We start from the raw sequence: 21,059 nt of genomic DNA, 5'->3' as shown, positions 1-21,059 counted from the left end.
CCACCCACCAGGCAGAATACAAGCTCCATTAGAGCAAGGTTCCTGCTCACCTTGCCCATCACTGTATTCCCACCACCTAAAGACAACACTGCCTGACTCACAGTAGACAGTCAGCTAGTATTTACTGAATGAATGCCTTCTCATGATTTTAATTGTCCTCACTCTCAGAGACTCCCAATATCTACTATAGTTCCAATCTTGGCATTGCAATTTAGTTCCAAGTTTCCAACAAGCCCCATGAGCATTCCTACTTAAAAATTCCACTGTCTACACATTAACTATTACTATCTGCACTCTGTTGCCAGATTAACCTTCAGAAAGCTTGGCTTTATCTGTGTCATACAACTCCAAACAAAGAAACCTTCAAAGAAATCCAAAAGAAAAGCCAGTTTTGAGGCAAGAGTGGACACACTGTACATACTCCAACTTTCTTGGGTCTTTGGTTTACAAAGGACACACTGTACATACTCCAACTTTCTTGGGTCCTTTGTAAACCAATACAAAAAGAAAGCAAATGGAAATTTCTCTGCAAAGATACAAAATGAGAAAGTGAATCTTACCACAAGTTCAAAAATGTCCATGAAGACAGAATGTCCCTTAGGTGTTTTCTCATTCAGACTGGCAGGAGACCAGATCCAATAGAAGTAAGTACCATCTGAAGAAAGGTGCACAGTGCTCATGGTGCTGCCAACAGGGAGATGATTGGCTGGCATTGGCACCATCTGGCACACCTGGACACGAAAGGGAAGAAAACATCATTAGGGTGACATACAATTTCTGATTAATTCTAGCAGTTCACCATTAATGCTATTAAGTCCAAGATCAGAATCCAATAGGCTTCCTGGTCAAAATAAAACTGCTATCTCTAAGAGATGAAAATTACATGACAAATATAAAAATTCATTCAATGGGCCATGCGACAGATAAAAGAAGCTAAAAATACCCGAATCTGTTAAGCAGGTGTGTTTTATCAAATATTAAAGACAAAGCTTTAGAGAAATAGTACTTGCTGAAATGTCCTAAGTTTTCCTTATTCCTCTGAAGAAGAATTTCAGACTATTAGTTATATTTAAAGGACAGGGACTATATCTTATTTACTTTTATATGCCAGCACCTAATTGAGAGTCTAACTCAGTTATTCAATAAATATGGAAGGAAGTGAAAAAGAGGGCAGAAGGCAGAGGGAAGGCAGAGGAGGGAGGGAGGGGGAGGGGAAAGTAAACAAGCGAAGGCACATGCAAGACCCTCACCCAGCACGCGGGGGCTTAGCGAGACGCACCAAGTCCACTGGGAGGAAAACAACCAACAACAATTCTCTGTGTCAGACACGAAGGCATGTGTTTCTAACACTAACCATCGTTCAGTTTCAGTATAACGAATGAGCTTTGCAAGATTTCACATTAAATGTGTAGTTACATACTCATTTTTTTCTGCAAGAGAAAAGCCCTTAAAATGAGAGAAAATGGGGACCCAAAAAACTGCTGACTAGGTTTTTCAAAAATGCTGAGGGTAGGAGCAGAACTGAAAATCCCAAAATAAAAATAATTAGAGAAGGTCAGATGCCTTCGGAAACAGTAAGAACCACTTTCAGTTACTCCAGCTCTCGAGGTGAGTCACTCATTTCCTAAGGTTACTTCTGACCCTTGAACTCATTTGAGCTTTTCTCCAGACTTGTTTTATCTATTTCAAAAGTTAAAAGTAACATAGTTGCTGTAACCACACTTTGTCACTTGTAGTGCCAGGAAATCTAGAAAGTTGACAGCTACTGATTGGCCTAAGATATCCCCAAATTGCTCCAGTGCATATCACCTACTTAGCAAAAACGTGGTTTTCTTGAACAAAATTGAAGTTTTTGCAACAAAACAGAGGAAATGGGCATTGCCTCAAAAAAAAAACCAAAAAACCAAAAACCATGTCCCAAGATTTAACATCTAATTCCCAGGCTTATAATTCTACTTCAAATAAATATAGGACATATTCTCATCTGTCCGCATTAGCAATGAAAAATGAAGTCAAGGGGCACCTGGGTGGCTCAGTCGGTTAAGCATCTGCCTTCAGCTCAGGTCATGATCCTGGGGTCCTGGGATCAAGCCCCACATCAGGCTCCCTGCTCCCTCTCCCTGCGACTCCCCCTACTTGTGCTCTGTCAAATAATAAAATCTTTAAAAAAATGAAGTCAACGGGGTATCTATTTGTCAATTTGTTCTTTTTATTCCTCTAACAATTATTAAGCAGTTACTGTGTGCTTTGGAGATATGACAGTGAATGAGACGCAGTCGCTGTTCACCAGGAAAGGCACAGCTCAGTGACAGACAAAAGGAGATGCAGCATCCCACTTAAGTCCCGCATGGGGCTGCTCCCAGGACATTCACCCCAGATGCGAACTCTAACCAGGCAGTTCACCTTTGGTTGAAAGGCAGGAAAATGTAATGTAAAAAGCTTGAACTCCAGTGATGAGAACCATGGGTTCAAGTTCTTAGGCTGCCATTATTGCGTGGCCTTGGGCAAGCCCCTTAATGTCGGAGCTACATTCCTTCACTCAACAATAAACACTTGCCGAGTGCTTACGATATGCCTAGCCTCAGCTGCCTTGTCTGTAAGACGAAACTGCTATCGTTCTGTCTCACAGATAGGAGAAATGTAAATTGCCTAGACCAGGGCCCGGCACAGAGACACTGAGAAAGGACAGTTTCTATTATCACCAACCAAATGCTAGGCTCCGGGCTACATTCTAAGCCCACAAAGACAGGTAAGACAGGGTCCAGCCTTGAAGGTACGTAAGGTGGTGGGGAAGAGACAAGAGCAGGTGACTGCGGTGTAATGCACCAAGTACTGGCATGGAGTGCTAAAGATGAGCTCAGAATCCCTAACATGTAAGGATTTTATCCAAACTCATCTCAAGGCTCCCACTGCCACAGAAAGGCTGTTTAGAACAAATCAAATAAGTAAATGATGCCTTCCCACAATAGATCTGGCAAAAGAAAAAAAAAAAAAAAAAGACAGCTAGTATATATACACACCATCTTTGACTCTCCAGAATTTTTTTTGATAAAAATTTGTCGATGGCCTTAGAAACTCTTAGAGAGCACACTCACACAGATCATGTGGGGAAACTGAAGACATCAGAAGAAAACAGAATGCCTAAATAGTGACAATTAAAAGAATGCCACTATGGCAGGAAATTAGATCAGCGGTGTTCTTATTGCTTCTGATGAGGTCAGCAACTTCCTTTACTATCTTCAAAATATAAAAAGACAACATCTTGGTTTTCTTTTTACCTGAAGGGTATTCTGGTCAATGACCTGGAAAAGGGAGTGAGGTTTATTATCAAAAGATACAGGCCGGTGGAGAAGATTACCACTGCCAAAAGCAACCCATCCTGGTTCCAGCTCCTCATTCCGGCAGTACACAAAACCTCTGCAGAGAAAAAAAAAAGTATAGAGGCTGAGTAGCCATGCAGTGTACGAAACCACACAATGTGCTACAACAAACATTTTCCACCTAATTTTTAAAAATGACTATGCAAAATATCTAAAGGAGAATAAATATATTACATTAACATTTTGCAACTGAAAAGCTACAGCAAATATTAATTTTCCACAACAAATTAGGAGAAAAAGTTGGGGAAAAGATCTAATTAAATATATATAAGGATCTCAAACTGTGGTTTCTTTTGGCAGCAATTCACAGATCTTATATCCCAACTGCAAAGCACTGTTAATCCAATGTGAAATCCAAGTACAAAAAGACTTAACTAGAAAAATGTCCATTCATCAACATGGAGAAGTCACTAATATTATAGTAATTCTGATCATACAGGAATTTCTGGCTAGAAACAACGACCTGAGGGCTACCAAGCTCTTTAGAGTCAAAACAAAGCCAAAATGCATGAACAGAACAAGAGTCTACTAATCCAAGAAAACCCGAATTACATGAAGTTGTTCAGACTTATTCAGTTACTAGTCAGTCTTGGGGGGTGTGGGGGGGGGATATGCCTCCCAGGTGTCTGCTTCAGAGAGATTTATATAAGGAAGGAAATGTTCCAGCCAAATCATTCAGCAAGTTCCATGCAACTGACCTGAGAGTACCATGTAATCCAGACCCCAATTTGCTTACTCCTCTTCCAACTGAGTTAGTAGTATACAGGTAAAGACCATCTGCCGTGAGACAGCGCCCCAAGTCAGCATCTGAAATCGTTTTTTCACAGGTAAATCATATACATGCTTTTTCTAGTCAAATTATAAACGTGCTTTTTCTAGTGAAAAAGCCATTAGGAGATGGGGTGAGAGATAATCTCCCACCTCTAAAATAACTGCTTCAATGCGACTTCCAGGAAAGATGGCTCTAACCCCCAAATCAAACATCCAAAATGCATGTGGGATCAGGAACCAAGATCAGCGAAAGAGGTCAGATAATAGCAGGAGAACCTAGTCCTGCCTGCCCAAAGTTTTCTTTTTTGAACAGCAAAAATGTCAAATTTATGCGTTCCTAATTCTAATCTGAAATGACTAGGACTACAGTACTTTCACTAATGATTCTGTAGTTTAAAAGGTGTGAGCTTTTAAGAGTTTGGGGCACTTATTAGTTGCCCTTGGACCTTTCTGAACTTCAGTTTCTTTGTCCAGAAGAGGAGGATAATATGTACATCAAGAGTCGCTGTGATGGTTAAATGAGATAATGCAAACACCTATTTGCTCTAGGCTACAAAACCAAAGCTCCATAAATGGCAAATGAGATTAAGTTGAAATACCAATGAAATACATGGAACGAAGATCTGTTTCTGTGGACTTCCCATGCAGCCACTATGTTTCCCCTTAGCTATATCCTCTGCCAGCTAAAACAAACAGTATGGTCTACAGAACCATTAAACGGTTTACTAACTTACCTTCTAAAGAATTGGTCTTAAAAAGAGAGCTTATGAAACTTTTGGTATTTTCATAATCATTTCACTGTTTTGTCTACTATGTGTCATATTAAAGGAAACCCACACCACAGCACTCATTAGTGAATATGCTGTTAAGAATTCAGTCTACTAATCCAAGACAACTGGAACTTAACTGTTTTCTGAGCAATCAGTTGTGAATAATCATTTCTAAATTTAACTTCCCTCCTTAAATATTTTAACTTGAAACATATAAATGTCTATTTATTCAACCCTCCTTAGATTGAGGCTCAAGGCCTTCTGAGAAGTCTGACAAGGGGTGGGAGCAATAAGACAGATTAAACAAGACTGGCCCCGAGCTGATACTTGTTGAAGCTGAGTGATGAGTACATAGGATTGACTTAAAGCATTCTCTCAACTTCTGTATCTGTCAAACGTTTCCATATTAAAAATAACATTACTTTTAAAATTATAAGAAAAATATTCGCAGGGCACCTGGGTGGCTCAGTCGGGTAAAGCATCTGCCTTCTGCTCATGATCCCAGAGTGCTGGGATTGAGCCAGCACCCGGCTCTCTGCTCAGTGGGGAGCCTGCTTCTCCCTCTGCCCCCCCTCCCCCTGCTTGTGCTCTCTTGTTCTCTTCGCTCAAATAAATAAAATCTTAAACCAAAAAAAAAAAAAAAAAAAAGATTCTCTAGGTGGACGCAAAACTAAAGGTACAAAAAAACCCTAAAGGTACAAGAGAGTGAAAAACAAGTAGATCAGCTTAACACCATCATCCTCAGTAAGAAACTACTCCAAGGGAGATATATTAAAGAAAGTAAAAGGGAGAAAACAAAGAGGGTTTGGTTTTGTTTAAAGATGTCAATTTCAGCCTCTGTTAAGAACTTCTTGGGTATTGCAGGCTTTTTTGCTTCTCCCATGGGCTCTAGTTGCGTCATAGCCAAAAGTCTTGCCTATTCCTCTTACCAGTTCACCTATTTGTTACAACAGTGACATGAACAGACACAGGCCCCGGGATGAAAGGTGCACAGGTGGCCTGCTGCTTAGACTGCACCCCATGCCCTTCTGGTTGCCCCAGAAGTCTGCCTTCACCAAGGGTTCTAAATGAAAGGGTGGGCAGAGTAGGCTCTGAATCCCATACCTAATTAACGTCAATTTCTTAGAGATTCACTTTGAGTCTTTCCATAAGAAAACTGAATGTTTTAGAAACAATTTCCTGGGGTGTTTTAAATTCCTATTTCATCAGTTATATGATGTTTAATGATATAGTCATGATACCAGTTTACAACAGTAAACGGGTTTGCAAACAGGGTGGACTCTTGGCAAGCCTGCAACCCCGCAGGTAGGAGTGGCAGTGCACATACGGTCTAGAAGAGGCTGGCCTGCGGGGCCGTGGCACCACTCAGTACCTCGACCATGCGACATGGAGAGGCCTCCTCCATCCCACAGGCCAGGCGAGTGAAGGTCACTTAAGAGAGCTGCTGCCGTTTTCACAGAAATCAGAATAAACTGATATGGAATACTTGTGAAAGTGTAAAAACATTTTAATCCAGACCATTTTGTTAAAGGAGATATTTGATTCATGTTCCTTTGAACAATGTCTCTCTCTCTTTTTTTGGGGGGGGGGGTGGGGGTTTAGGATGGGAGGGTTCATCAAAAACACTAATAAATTACTAAAGGAAACAGCATCAGGCTCAGGCAGCAAGACTAGATATTCTGTTCACAGATAAAAAAATTCAACTTGAGGCTCCCAGGCTCAAACACAAATACCCAGGAGTCAACTTAAGTAATTCATGCCTCCTAGGCTAAAGTATATGGATGATGCCTTTTCCTTGTGATAGCAAAACCTATCCATTTTCTTACCTCACTGAGTATCAGTTTTTACACTTCTACTGATAAAGCAGACAATGAACATACTGTATAGGAACCTAGCGCTTTTAATTAAAAGGAACACAGTTCTATCTAAATCATTTACCACAATGATCTACAACCACTCTTTTCACATCTTCATTTCAATCACAGGAGCAAAAGCCCCTACATTACCTTTATTTTCAGAACTGGAGCCAGTGTTGCTATCTGGTGCAGGCAACATGTCTTCATACCCCCATGATACTATGTGTTTGCCACCGAGCAAACAGGAGGGGGATCCAGGCCCCCCTTCCAAAAGCAACAGCCTAAAAATGGGGAGATGGGAGAATCATAAACACACTGAGACCATCCATTTCAGCAAGAAAATGAAAGTCATCTTACAGAGCAGACAACTAAAATAGGTTTATGTAAATATGCATCTGGAAAAACTATTCATGTTTTTAAATTTAAAAATTACAAAGCAGTGCTTACAGAAATGTCATAATAAAGTACAGCTGTGTGTAAAATGTATAGGTTTTATATATACATGCATCGGGGGTAGGGTATGAATTAGGAAGCACATATATCAAAACATTAGGAGAGGAGGTTATCTTTTGATAATGAGATTATGAATGATTTTCAGTTTCTCCTTTACACCTTAACATACCTTAAAATCCCTAAGAATTCATTATAAGCTATTACATTTTTCTTAAAAACCCACAAAATAAAAAAAATGAGAATTAGCATACGCTAGGAACACTTTCAAAGAAGGAAGATGACACAAACAAAATTCTTAAGATGAATATACTAATTTTAAAATATGAATCATTCATTGATGAGTTTAGCAATCTACTTTTTAAAAGGCTTTATGCACAAATCTCCCTTACGTGTGTGGGGGAGATAAGGATCCAAAGTGATAGCTTACCTATATAGTACATCAGCTACAGGCAGGGACCCCAGATCAGTCTGTTTCTGTAACAGATGGACCGTATGGACAAAAGTTTTCAATGATCCCCTAAAAATAAGAGGAGGGAACAGAAAAGTCATCAAAATTGAAAAGCCAAACAAGGTTAATTTTATTAACCACATGAGAGGGTCCCAAAAGGGGTCTATCCGCTTCTGCGGATAACACCTATTGTGCCAAATATACTGGATTCTTACAGATTACCACTGGCTCATACAAAAAGTTACTATGTGAACAGCACCAATTATGCCAATTAGGATGTTCTCCCTGCATTTGTAAAGGTAAACAATTTACTCCCAAAATAAATGTTCAAAACCTAAGGCTCAAACAAAAAACGTGGCTATTATGCTTCAGTACCATTTTATGAAGTCCTTTTCCAATCTAGAAGAGAGATTTTATAGAACAGGATTATACTTAAAGTCTAACAGTGTTTCCAGACTTCATTTTTAAATATCATTAAGTTTTGTTTTTGGTTTTTTGGGTTTTTTTTTAAGATTTTATTTGAGAGAAAGAGAGAGAAGCAGACTCCCTACTGAGCAGGAAGCCCGACGTGGGGCCCAATCCCAGGACCCGGAGATCATGACCTGAGCTGAAGGCAGATGACTGACTGAGCCACCCAGGCACCTCTAAGTTCGTCCATTTCACATAACATCTCCCCAGGCTCTATCACATTAAATATGACTGCAAAGGAATACATTCAAATAATGTATTTTTTATTAAGTCTACCCAATGTGGGGCTCAAACTCACGAGCCTGAGTTCGAGTCACACACTCTACCGACTGAGCCAGCCAGGCGCCCCTGAAATAAATATTTTGTGCTTAGAGGTGTGTTTCTTCTGCTTCCCTTGCTGTGAAGTGTGTGACTATAATGCTTGCAGAGCTCACCACTACCCAATTTCCTTTTGGTTCCCAAGGCTCAAGATTCTGGGAAATCTAGAATGTGGTCAACAGGATCTAAAAGAAGGTGCTTTTAAGATGCACAGGACTTACCTGGCCAGATCCCTAGTATAAATCACCACAGAACATTTCCTGAACTAAATGATCACCTGTATCAGATAGGCTGACTTCAGATCACTGCCTTATTCGCTTAGCCAAGGCTTTAATTGCTAGGTGTCATATGCCTCAACCCCAAAAGATATGGAATACCTGACACTGGACTGAGTAGGCTTGAAGTCCTCTTAATTGCCCCCTTCACTACCTCTGGTGTTCAAAAATCAAGACTAAAGAACAGTATAAAGCAGGAAAGCAGCAGATAGGGTCTAAAAGCTCAAGTTGGGAGTCAGGCCACTCACCAGCTACACCATCTCAACACTGTCACCTAATTCCTATGGATGTGTGCTTCTTCATCTGTCCAACAGGGCTATCTCCCTGGCATACAGTGAGGTTAAAGGGGCAAAAGCACACTGGAACAGGTAATAACCTGCCAGACTGAATCACATTTTCAGAATAAAATCCAAACTCTTTCCATGGCTCCTAAGCCCCTACATGACCTGAGCCCTGCCAAGCTCCTCTCCTGCCCCTTTTCTCTACCACTGCATTCCAGCTCCCGGTTTACTTCGCTGCCCCCCTCAGCTACCCCAAGCACAGAAAGAGCATCCGAGTTGTGCTACTAGCTACTCTTCTTGACCAGAACACACTATCACTGACTCTTTGATGTCTGGCTCGCTCTTTCTCCTCATCCTGCCCTCTGTTCAATGGTCACCTCTTCAGTAAGGCCTTTCCTAGCATCTCCAGTTAATTCTGTCCCACCCTCCACTTCGTCATTCTCTATCAAAATATCCTGGTAGGTCTTTTTATAAGTGAATATCCCTCTGAAGTTATCTTATTCAGGTCAACTTTGCAATTTGAGGGACCAACCATCATGCTCACTATCATATCCCCACTGCCTAGAAGAGTACCTTGCACACAGTGAGAAATAATTATTTACAAAGTGAATCAGCCTGAGTCCATTCAACTGCAAGGTTTGAAACCATGAATCACTATATTCCTAAGAATCAGCAAGGTTCCTGGCAAAGATACTCAATAAATTGGTTTAACAAATAAGCATATTCAAAATAATTTTTTGAAAATGTTTTGTCTTTAAAAGCATCAATCTCAAAAGTTTGTCCCTAATAACCTCATTAAAGTAGATGACCCAACTGAAAAGCTTAGGACTTCTGGAGGTAAAGAAAGTCCAGAATGAGGTGACAATATTAGCAATACAATGTAGGAACCATCTTTAAACACAAAACAAAAAACACCAAGAAGAAAATAAAAACATTCATTTCAACATTTCTGAATGGAATTTGGAATCTCAAGCACATGAAACAATTTCAGTAACTATCAGATTGAATGTGGGCACAATAAGTTTTTTCACTCCATGTTCAATAAATGAAAATGGTTAAAACTAAGTTGATCATTCCTAACATTCCAAATTTGTCTAAAGGCAATCCTATCTAGAAGCAAATTTTCAGGGTGCCTGGGTGGCTCAGTTGGTTAAGTGTCTGATTCTTGATTTTGGCTCAGGTCATGATCTCACAGTCATGGGATTGAGCCCCATGTCGGGCTTGGCACTCAGCAAGGAGTTTGCTTCAGAGGTTCCCTCTCCCTCTGTCCTTCCCTCTGTTCACGGTCTTGCTCTCTAAATATTTTTTTAAAATTTTTAAATTTTCTCAAAATGGGATTTTTAAAAAAGATTTAGGGATGCCTGGGTGGCTCAGTAGGTTAAGCGTCTGCCTTTGCTCAGGTCATGATCCCAGAGTCCTGGGATAGAGCACCACATCAGGCTCCCTGCTCAGTGGGGAGCCTGCTTCTTCCTCTCCCTCTGCCACTCCCCCTGTTTGTGTTCTCTCATGCCCTGTCAAATAAAATCTTTTTAAAAAGTAAATAAAAATAAAAAAGATTTATCTATTTGAAAGAGAAAATGCGCTCGCATGCAAGGGGGGAGGGGAGGGCAAAGGGAGAGGGAGAGAGACAATCTTAAGCAGACTCCCCACTGAGCATGGAACCGTGACATGGGCCTCGATCTCACAACCCTGAGACCATGATCTGAGCCAAAAATCAAGAGTCGGATGCCCAATCGACTGAGCCACCCAGGTGCCCCCCAATATTTGTATTAATGGGATTTTTGTATTAATGACAAGTCTATTGAGGGTTTGAAATGGTCTTCTACAAATGCAAACTATCAATCTAATATAAAGCCTTTCCAGGAAAACTTATTTCAGTGCTACCTAGTAATGTCTCCAGATTTAAGCTCATGTCAGGATTTCCACAATCGACCAGTCTTCAGAGATCTAAAACTAGGCTATGACAGTTTGCTCAGGGCAAAGAAACTGACAGTAAATACTGGTGCCATTTTGCCTTAAAAATAGCTTGAGATTCAACCATTTGAAGGTCAACTTTGAAACCATAAAAATAGGGGAAGAAGTCTTACAACCAAGAACTTCATAATCTTCCAAGAAGAATTTTCCCACATACATTTTGCTTAAAAAAAAAAAAAAAAAAAAGGGAAGAACTCTAAAGGGAGAAGCACAGATTAGTGACATTTAGTGACACTAATCTGTCAGACCTCGGTCCTAATTGGTCTCTAGACAACTAGCTTAGAGGCAAGCAAGGGCAGTGAACCTTTTTCTCACAAAATTGTGCCAATGATCATACAGGTTACTGGGCAAGAGAATGTAGAGACCCTCTCCTGGAAAAGTAACTCCAACGTTTCCTACTGGTATTAGATCAATAACCTCTGCTTACAAAGGATGGCACACTATTAAATCTGGACATATACAGAGAGATTTTTCAGTTAAATTAATGGAGGCAAGCATCATGGTCCAGAAATATAATTTGTGACCAAGCCAGCGTGACTGAGTCCAGGTAATAACCCATGCACTTGCAGAAACACTCCTTGTAAGACATCCATGAAAAAAAATTAACAGCCCTACCAATTTTCTGACCATCCTTCCAGGAGAAATACAGATATACCAACCTCCACGAACTGCTGGACCTAAAGCACTAGTCATCTAGGGGGTGAGTAAATAACGGCAAGGGTTGGCTCTCCTTTTTAAGCTCCTTCAGCTTTATCACAGGATGGCAAACAGCAAACACTTGAACTTAGGCTCCAGCTCAGGGTCCTGGTGCCAAGTTTTGGTGAAAGCATCTTAGGCACTGTCAAGGCTGTGAAATTCAATACTGCCAACAAAGAAGGACTACTGGATGTTAAGACTTCCATCACATATGCTTGCCTCTCACTCACCAGCCCCCCCCCAACCCCCACCGGCAGCAGCCGTCGCAAGGCTACCAAGTAGTACCTCTGCTGGTCCTTACCTGGCACAGGCCAAAGCCACCAGAGCAGCAGCAGCATTTTCTTTTTGCTTATGTGGGATGTGTCGGCTGGTGTCAGCAGGGTCCTCTAGCCAAGAGCACAGCAACGTTTCGATTCCATTGAGACAGTCAGCAGGCTCCTTGGTCAGGCTCAAAGGCTGGCAGTCACGAAGGCAGTTCAATAGCACCTCAGCAGTTATGTTACAGAGAGAGGGGTCCGTTCTGCTCTGGGACTGAATAAGGGGGAAGACCAGCAGGAGCCCCATCCGGGACGTGAAGGGAGCTTGCTCGGGTTGCTGCAACAAGCCCTGGCGTTTGAGCAGAGCCAATGTTTCCTCATCACCCGAACTTTCTCGTTCATGCTGTTCCTCCAAGGCCAGCTGGCGCTGGGCATTCCACAGTCCTCGTAAGGCATTCAGGCGGTATTCCAGCAGGCGTGCGTAGGCATTGCTCTGATTCCCACAAACAGAGCGCAGACGTTCGGCTAATTCTGTCGGGTTCTTGGTCTCAAATGTTAAAATCTAAGGGAAGAAACAAAGAAGCTGGTAGGTACTGTTTTCACCATGGCTTTCATCTATGGATGCAAATATATCCAATGGCATCTAAAAATGGTCCACATAAATCAGCTTAATTGGGGCCAAATATGAAACTACGTGCTGTAAAGCCAGGTATTTGCTGGAGATTTTTTTTCCCGTGGCGTTTCTGCTAGTGCTCCAATTAAAAGTAATATCAGACCTAAGTCAAAGAAGCCAAATCATAAGAACAGTTAAGTGTGGAAGTCAGAAATTAATTCAAGTAATTTATTTTAGAAAATTGAGGTATAGGTTCTTATTAAATGCTTTGGAGTTAAATGTAAGTCTCTAACTCTCATTACCAGGTGGATTATAAGTGAAAAGAACAAAACTTTATCTTCAGAATCGAATATATCTACTCATAAATGATTGATACTGTATTGTTCTTTGATTCTGAAGAACACTCCATTCTTACTACTGTTAATCCATTATTTCAATTGGTGACATGGTATAGATTTATTCAGTTCATACTGATAGAGGAATCACTACTATTTTCTTGCCAAAACATACAATTACCAGGAGGCCCCTAGACTTTCAGCAGCTAGGGGAATAAAACCATTAAATCCTCAATCCTAAGAAAGGAACCAGCTATCAAGATAAAGAATTTAACTTTATGATGCAAAAAGTTTATGCACAGAACTTCAACTAGGTTAAAATGAACAGACTATTGTAAGCAACAAAGGAGGGCACTCTAGGGGCAAGCACATTAAAACAGACTATCAGGCGCCAGGGGTATCTGGTTCTCAGTAGACCAGAAAGTCAGGGTGAGAAGAGGCTTGAAATAAAAGCAAAGAAAATTCTGTCACGTCATTGGCACTGACATTTTAAAAGGTTATAGATCACTTTATTTCTCTGAGAAACCTGCAAAATACTTTTACTACTTCAAATTTTGCCCTTAAAAACTGTTAGCCCAATAAAACAACAAGAACTTCCAGAACAATGTAAACACTGTAACTGCCTTGCTTAGCTATATGTGCAAGTCACTGAACTGAAAAAATGTTGTTTAAACAACCAATTCTGGGGCACCCACTGGCTCAGTCGGTAGAGTGTGCAACTTGATCTCAGGGTCATGAGTTCAAGCCCCACGGTGGGTGTGGAGTCTACTTATAAATAAATAATTCCAATTCAAAAAATGTACTTTAGGGGCACCTGGGTGGCTCAGTTGGTTAAGCGACTGCCTTCAGCTCAGGTCATGATCTCAGGGTCCTGGGATCGAGCCCCGCATCGGGCTCCCTGCTCAGGGGGAGCCTGCTTCTCCCTCTGACCCTCCCCCTGCTAGTGTTCCCTCTCTCACGGCCTCTGTCGATTAAATAAATAAGATCTTTAGGAAAAAAATGTACTTTATTTGAAAAACCTGTTCAGTGTTTAAAAAAAAAAAAAAAGGAAAAAGATAAACAATTCGAATTTCAGTACCAGACTATCAGAAGTAACATCCAAATGCTGTAAGATTTCAAACAACAACTTAGCAATAAGAAGAAAAGAACCATTGAAACACACAACTTCAATGAATTTCAATGGCATTGAGTTGAAGGAAAGCAGCCAATTTCAAAAGGTTGCATCTGTAGGATTCCGTTTAGGGCTTTCTGGAAAAAACAGAATAAAACTCTGGTGATGGAGAAGAGATCAGCGATTGTCAGAGGTTAGGGGAACAGGCAGGGTAGGACTAATGTTGCTATAGTATGAAGAAGTTTTTTGGAATGAAGAAACTGTTCTATATCCTGGTGGTGGTGGTGGGGACGTGAATATATAGGTGTGTTAAATTCATACAACAGTAAACCCCCTAAAAAGGTCAATGTAACTGTATGATAATTTTTAAACAAAAGGAAAAAAATTCCAACCAGGCTGTATCTGTATTCAACTAGGTACCATTGGGTAAAGCTATATTGCAAGTCATATTAAAATTAAAAACTAGGGCCATTTTTAGTTTTTAATACAACAACGTTTAAATGGTCTTTTATAATCAAGTCATACCAAACTATTTTCCTACCTTTTAACTGGATTCAAACACAAATCACCCTTTTGATTATTTTTCACATGGCAGCAGATAAAATAACTCAAGTTCCTTAAAAAAAAAAAAAAAAAGATCACATTTCAAGGGCAACCATCTACCTTGAAGCTGTAATCAATATCCAAGGAAGCTAGACTGCTTTTTTTTTTCCTTCTAGGATCTCCCCTCAAAAATTAGCCTCCACCATTAAAAAACAACTAAAGACAGATGATTTTAATGTTGTTAAAAAAATTAAGGGGCGCCTGGGTGGCTCAGTCGGCTGACCGTCTGCCTTCGGCTTGAGTCATGATCCCAGGGTCCTGAAATCAAGTCCTGTATCAGGCTCCCTGCTCAGCGGGGAGCCTGCGTCTCCCTCCACACCCCGCCCCCGGCCATGCTCTCTCTGTCATGCTCTCTCAAATAAAATAAAAATTAAAAAAAAAAAAAAAAACACAAAACTTTGTCTTCCTAGTTATGAACATCTAAAACAAATTTTGTTTTAAGAGCTTTCCAGTATTGGTTTTGTGATTTTCACCCAATACAACTTTGATATAAAATACATATGAAATAAAATACATATGAAACATATATGTGTTCCACACATTTTATTTATGGTACACTGATTATCTACTTAGATTACATGAAGCAACTACTAAAAAATTCAATAGACTTTTATTAGACCCAAGAATCAAAGAACAACTCAGTAACATTAAACCCACTGATTTCCTTTTATCAATCTTAAAGATAAGTGGTTCTAAAATGTGTTATTTCATGGTTCATATAATGATGTTTATGACTGAATCTATAGCTAACTCCAAACATTAAGACTAGCTGGAAAAAAAAAAACACACCAAAAAACACAACACTATATAGTATACTTCTGCACTTTCCTTATGATTCTATTTTTATAAGTACTTCAGTTATATTTTGGCATTCCACTTGAAAGACAAATGTTCTGAAAAGATCTGAGTTATACTTAACCAAATATTATATGATATACACACAAGTGACTTATGTTTATTGATTTAGCAGTATCTAAGGCACACTATGCTTTCAGAAATCCATTAGATTACTCAGCATTATCCATTCCAATGGCCCCTCATGAAAACTAAGAACTGTGCACGTCACACTGCTGCTTTTCCGAATTCTAAGATTGAAGGTCATGGCCAAAAATCATTTCATAAAGACATCATACCTTTGAGTTTTAGTACATCAGCTATGAAGGATCTATTCTGGTACTTATGAATATTAAATGGATTTGTCTCAGATCCTCATAAAACCACTGCTCTCAGTAACTGCTCTTAAAGAAGATAAAAAGACCAGAATGTCATTAGAAAATGAATACATTTCTCTTTAAAAAGGGGGGAAAACTACTTAAGGAAGGGAAGATCCCCATCATCCTTAATCAGAAGGAAGGGTCACTAACTGTACTTCAGTGATAATGAAGTCACCCAATGAAAGGAGGAACTTTCAAAGTAATGCGTTGCATTAATTTTTCTCATATGACACACAAGTTTAAGCTAAGACAACAGCAATCATTCTGGAAAGTCTAACAGAAGGTACGCAAAATATTCTTTGCCAGCCAAATCTGGCTTTGAACAAGACTCCAATATTTGACGTAAGAGCAGTTATAGAGGATCAGCTCATTTCAGCCAATTTCTTTCCATTTTCCATGTGGAAAAATACAAGAGCATGCACCCGCCAGCCATGATGTGAAATGTGAAATGTCAACACCATTTCAAGTAATTGTCATAGTGAGAAAAAGCACAGAGAGGCTTTTGAAGTAGTAGAGAATGTTACAAATAAAGAAATTAACTAAACCAATAATTAACAGAAAAGATTAGGGCATCTTTCTAAGAATTTAACCTAAAAACAATTTCAGAAATAAATGCACTGAAGTTTTATTATAGTGGAGAAAGTAGAAGCAATCTCAATATCTAAAAAGGAAGTGTTCAGGGGCACCTGGCTGGCTCAGTCGGTACAGCATGTGATTCTTTTTTTTTTTTTTTTTTAAAGATTTTATTTATTTATTTATTTGAGAGAGAGAATGAGAGATAGAAAGCACAAGAAGGAAGAGGGTCAGAGGGAGAAGCAGACTCCCCGCTGAGCAGGGAGCCCGATGCGGGACTCGATCCCGGGACTCCAGAATCATGACCTGAGCCGAAGGCAGTCGCTTAACCAACTGAGCCACCCAGGCGCCCAGTGATTCTTGATCTTGGGACTCTAAGTTCAAGCCCCACGTTGGGTGTGGAGATTACTTAAAAAAATAAAATCTTAAATAAAAATTTAAAAAAATAGACGGGAAGGGGCGCCTGGGTGGCAAAGGTCATGATCCCAAAGTCCTGGGATCGAGCCCCGCATCAGGCTCCCTGCTCAGAGGGGAGCCTGCTTCTCCCTCTCCCACTGCCCCCTGCTTGTGCTGTCTCTGTCAAACAAACAAATAAAATCTTTAATAAATAAATAGGAAGTGTTCAATTAAAACAATGGAAATTATGCAATAACTTAAAGTTAAAACCAAAGAAAAATTATATATGCCCTATAAGTAGGACTATGTAAAACATACTTGTTCAATTTGAAATGTCATTAGTATTTGTGGTAAAAAAAACACGGATTTTTCTCTATTAAAAAAAAACAGTGATCAAAGTACAGCATCCTTTCTTGATCAAAACTCTTCAGAGTATAGAGATAGAGGGTACATACCTCAATACCATAAAAGCAATCTATGAAAAACCTACAGCAAATACCATTCTCAATGGGGAAAAACTGAGAGCTTTTCCCCCTAAGGTCAGGAACACGGCAGGGATGTCCACTCTCACCACTGCTATTCAACATAGTATTAGAAGTCCTAGCCACAGCAATCAGACAACAAAAAGAAATCAAAGGCATCCAAATCAGCAAAGAGGAAGTAAAACTTTCACTCTTTGCAGATGATATGATACTGTATGTGGAAAACCCAAAAGACTCCACCCCAAAACTGCTAGAACTCATACAGGAATTCAGTCAAGTAGCAGGATATAAAAATCAATGCACAGAAATCAGTGGCCTTCCTATACACCAACAACAAGACAGAAGAGAGACAAATCAAGGAGTCGATCCCATTTACAATTGCACCCAAAACCATAAGATACCTAGGAATAAATTTAACCAAAGAGGCAAAGGATCTGTACTCAGAAAACTATAAAATACTCATGAAAGAAATTGAAGAAGACACAAAGAAATGGAAAAACATTCCATGCTCATGGATTGGAAGAACAAACATTGTGAAGATGTCAATGCTACCTAGAGCAATCTACACATTCAATGCAATCCCCATCAAAATACCATCCACTTTTTTCAAAGAAATGGAATAATCCTAAAATTTGTATGGAACCAGAAGAGACCCCGAATAGCCAGAGGAATATTGAAAAAGAAAAGCAAAGCTGGCGGCATCACAATTCCGGACTTCCAGCTCTATTACAAAGCTGTCATCATCAAGACAGTATGGTACTGGCACAAAAACAGACACACAGATCAATGCAACAGAATAGAGAGCCCAGAAATGGACCCTCAACTCTATGGTCAACTCATTTTTGACAAAGCAGGAAAGAATGTCCAGTGGAAAAAAGACAGTCTCTTCAACAAATGGTGTTGGGAAAATTGGACAGGCACATGCAGAAGAATGAAACTGGACCATTTCCTTACACCACACACAAAAATAGACTCCAAATGGTTGAAACATCTAAACGTGAGACAGGAGTCCATCAAAATCCTAAAGGAGAACACAGGTAGCCACCTCTTCGACCTCAGCCGCAGCAACTTCTTCCTAGAAACATCGCCACAGGCAAGGGAAGCAAGGGCAAAAATGAACTATTGGGATTTCATCAAGATAAAAAGCTTTTGCACAGCAAAAGAAACAGTCCACAAAACCAAGACAACCGACAGAATGGGAGAAAATATTTGCAAATGACATATCAGATAAAGGGCTAGTATCCAAAATCTATAAAGAACTTATCAAACTCAACACCCAAAGAATAATCCAATCAAGAAATGGGCAGAAGACATGAACAGACATTTTTCCAAAGAAGACATCCAAATGGCCAACAGACACATGAAAAAGTGCTCCACATCGCTCGGCATCAGGGAAATCCAAATCAAAACCTCAATGAGATACCACCTCACACCAGTCAGAATGGCTAAAATTAACGAGTCAGGAAACGACAGATGTTGGCGGGGATGCGGAGAAAGGGGAACCCTCCTACGCTGTTGGTGGGAATGCAAGCTGGTGTAACCACTCTGGAAAACAGTATGGAGGTTCCTCAAACAATTGAAAATAGAGCTACCATACAATCCAGCAATTGCACTACTGGGTATTTACCACAAAGATACAAATGTAGGGATCCAAAGGGGTACGTGCACCCCAATGTTTATAGCAGCAATGTCCACAATAGCCAAACTGTGGAAAGAGCCAAGATGTCCATCGACTGATGAATGGATAAAGAAGATGTGGTATATATACACAATGGAATGTTATGCAGCCATCAAAAGGCATGAGATCTTGCCATTTGCAACGACGTGGATGGAACTGGAGGGTGTTATGCTGAGTGAAATAAGTCAATCAGAGAAAGACATGTATCATATGACCTCAATGATATGAGGAATTCTTAATCTCAGGAAACAAACTGAGGGTTACTGGAGTGGTTGGGGATGGGAGGGATGGGGTGGCTGGGTGATAGACATTGGGTAGGGTAGGTGCTATGGTGAGCGCTGTGAATTGTGCAAGACTGTTGAATCACAGATCTGTACTTCTGAAACAAATAATGCAACATATGTTAAGAAAAAAGAAAAAGAAGAAGATAGCAGGAGGGGAAGAATGAAGGGGAGTAAGTCGGAGGGGGAGACGAACCATGAGAGACGATGGACTCTGAAAAACAAACTGAGGGTTCTAGAGGGGAGGAGGGTGGGGGGATGGGTTAGCCTGGTGATGGGTATTAAAGAGGGCACATTCTGCGTGGAGCACTGGGTGTTATGCACAAACAATGAATCATGGAACACTACATCAAAAACTAATGATGTAATGTATGGTGATTAACATAACAATAAAAAAGATAAAAAATTAAAAATGAATGAATAAAATATTTAAAAAAAATAAATCAATTAAACAGCAAAAAAACAGTGATGACAAGTTAAATAGTTCATATTTAAGCAATCATAACTAAAGGGGATATTTTTCAAAAGCAAACGCTATCTTTAAATAACTAGTCAAACAAATGGTGACACAATTGATAGATTTTAAATGGGGGGAAGGGACATCTGACAAAAAATTCATCACAGTACCACAGGATATGCTGTCCTTAAATCCACTGACTAGTTCCATCTGTTGCACTTTGGCAGCAAATAACATAGGGCTGGTTAGATTCCTGGTTAGGAGGGAAGACTGAATGGTGGGATGGGGAAGACCACAGATATTGGGAGCTATGAATGAACAATAAAAGCTTTCACTCTCCAAGAAGAAAGGATACTTAAAACCCAGGACTGTGCCCACCTCGGCAGCACATATACTAATACTCAGGATCACTCAAGCTCCAAACAGATGAATTACATTACTGTACTCCCTAGTATGGTACATTAACCAATTCATTATATGTACCTGTCAGCATAAAAGGAATTTATACGTGGATTATTATTTCAAAGCAGATCAACTGGCCAGACTTGCAAACAAAACTTTTTCAGGAAAGGCTAGAGAATACTGAAATCCTCTCAAATGTTAGAGTGAATTTTTAAACCCTTCTATAAATTTTCCTACTTTTTTCACATTATGAAGATGGCAATCATGGCCAAATTGAGTTGCATATGGTAATTTACAGAATGTAAGATCTCAACTGTACCAAGTAAATGAATTGTGAATGGAAGGATGGAATTCTATCTCTAATATGAAAGGCTAAATCAAGAGTAGATCACTTATCAATTAAATTAAACCCTGAAGCTGCATATCCTTATCCAATCCTGGAAATACGGGTTCATTTGAATTGTCTTTCAACATCTCCTATTTTTAAAAAGGGTCTTTTACTTAACTGATAACACGATTAAGTTTCAGTTTAATTCATGAGTTTTAGCCCCTAGCTTGGTGCCTTAACTAGAATGGCCCCTGACTAGTTCCCAGATTTTTCTGCTTTGGATCAACCCTGTAAAACCTGCTCCAGCACTCAGTGATCTCACCCACAGATGGCAGAACTGTCAGAACTGTGAGGATTCAGGGTACCTGGATGGCTGAGTTGGTAGAGCATGTGACTCTTGAACTCGGGGTTGTGAGTTCGAGCCCCATGTTGGGCGTAGAGATTACTTAAAAACAAAAACTTTTGAGGACTCAATATCTAAGAAATCACTTTTCCAATTCTTCTTGCATGAAAGTTCCATCTTAACCTGGCCCCATCCAGTTTTCATCTTTTGTCATGTCCCCATGACCAGGGTCCTATTTTTTTCCATCTCCTGGCGTTTTTGCCTAAATGTTCACTCCATTCAGCCCACCTCTTAAC

General features: G+C 39.9%; 1 protein-coding gene across 6 annotated transcripts in view; it reads right to left on the bottom strand.

Annotated features, from left to right (window-relative positions):
* HECTD4 (HECT domain E3 ubiquitin protein ligase 4) overlaps positions 1–21,059 on the bottom strand; it is a 183,527-nt gene that overhangs the window by 119,265 nt on the left and 43,203 nt on the right. For all 6 annotated transcript variants that reach the window (XM_028116433.2, XM_028116435.2, XM_028116436.2 and 3 more), the window contains exons 2-7: positions 11,992–12,509; positions 7,658–7,747; positions 6,928–7,058; positions 4,079–4,187; positions 3,279–3,417; positions 561–731 (exon numbers count right to left, since the gene is read on the bottom strand). In XM_028116433.2, coding sequence (XP_027972234.2) covers positions 561–731; positions 3,279–3,417; positions 4,079–4,187; positions 6,928–7,058; positions 7,658–7,747; positions 11,992–12,509 — 1,158 coding nt within the window. The remainder of the gene's footprint in view (positions 1–560; positions 732–3,278; positions 3,418–4,078; positions 4,188–6,927; positions 7,059–7,657; positions 7,748–11,991; positions 12,510–21,059) is intronic.

This window comes from Eumetopias jubatus, unplaced genomic scaffold (genome assembly GCF_037043125.1).
Source record: "Eumetopias jubatus isolate StellerSeaLion01/CBP00866 unplaced genomic scaffold, mEumJub1_p1.0 scaffold_16, whole genome shotgun sequence".
Lineage (NCBI taxonomy): Eukaryota > Metazoa > Chordata > Mammalia > Carnivora > Otariidae > Eumetopias > Eumetopias jubatus.
The sequence above is the reverse complement of the archived record's forward strand: the minus strand, read 5'-3'. Positions and strand labels throughout refer to the sequence as shown.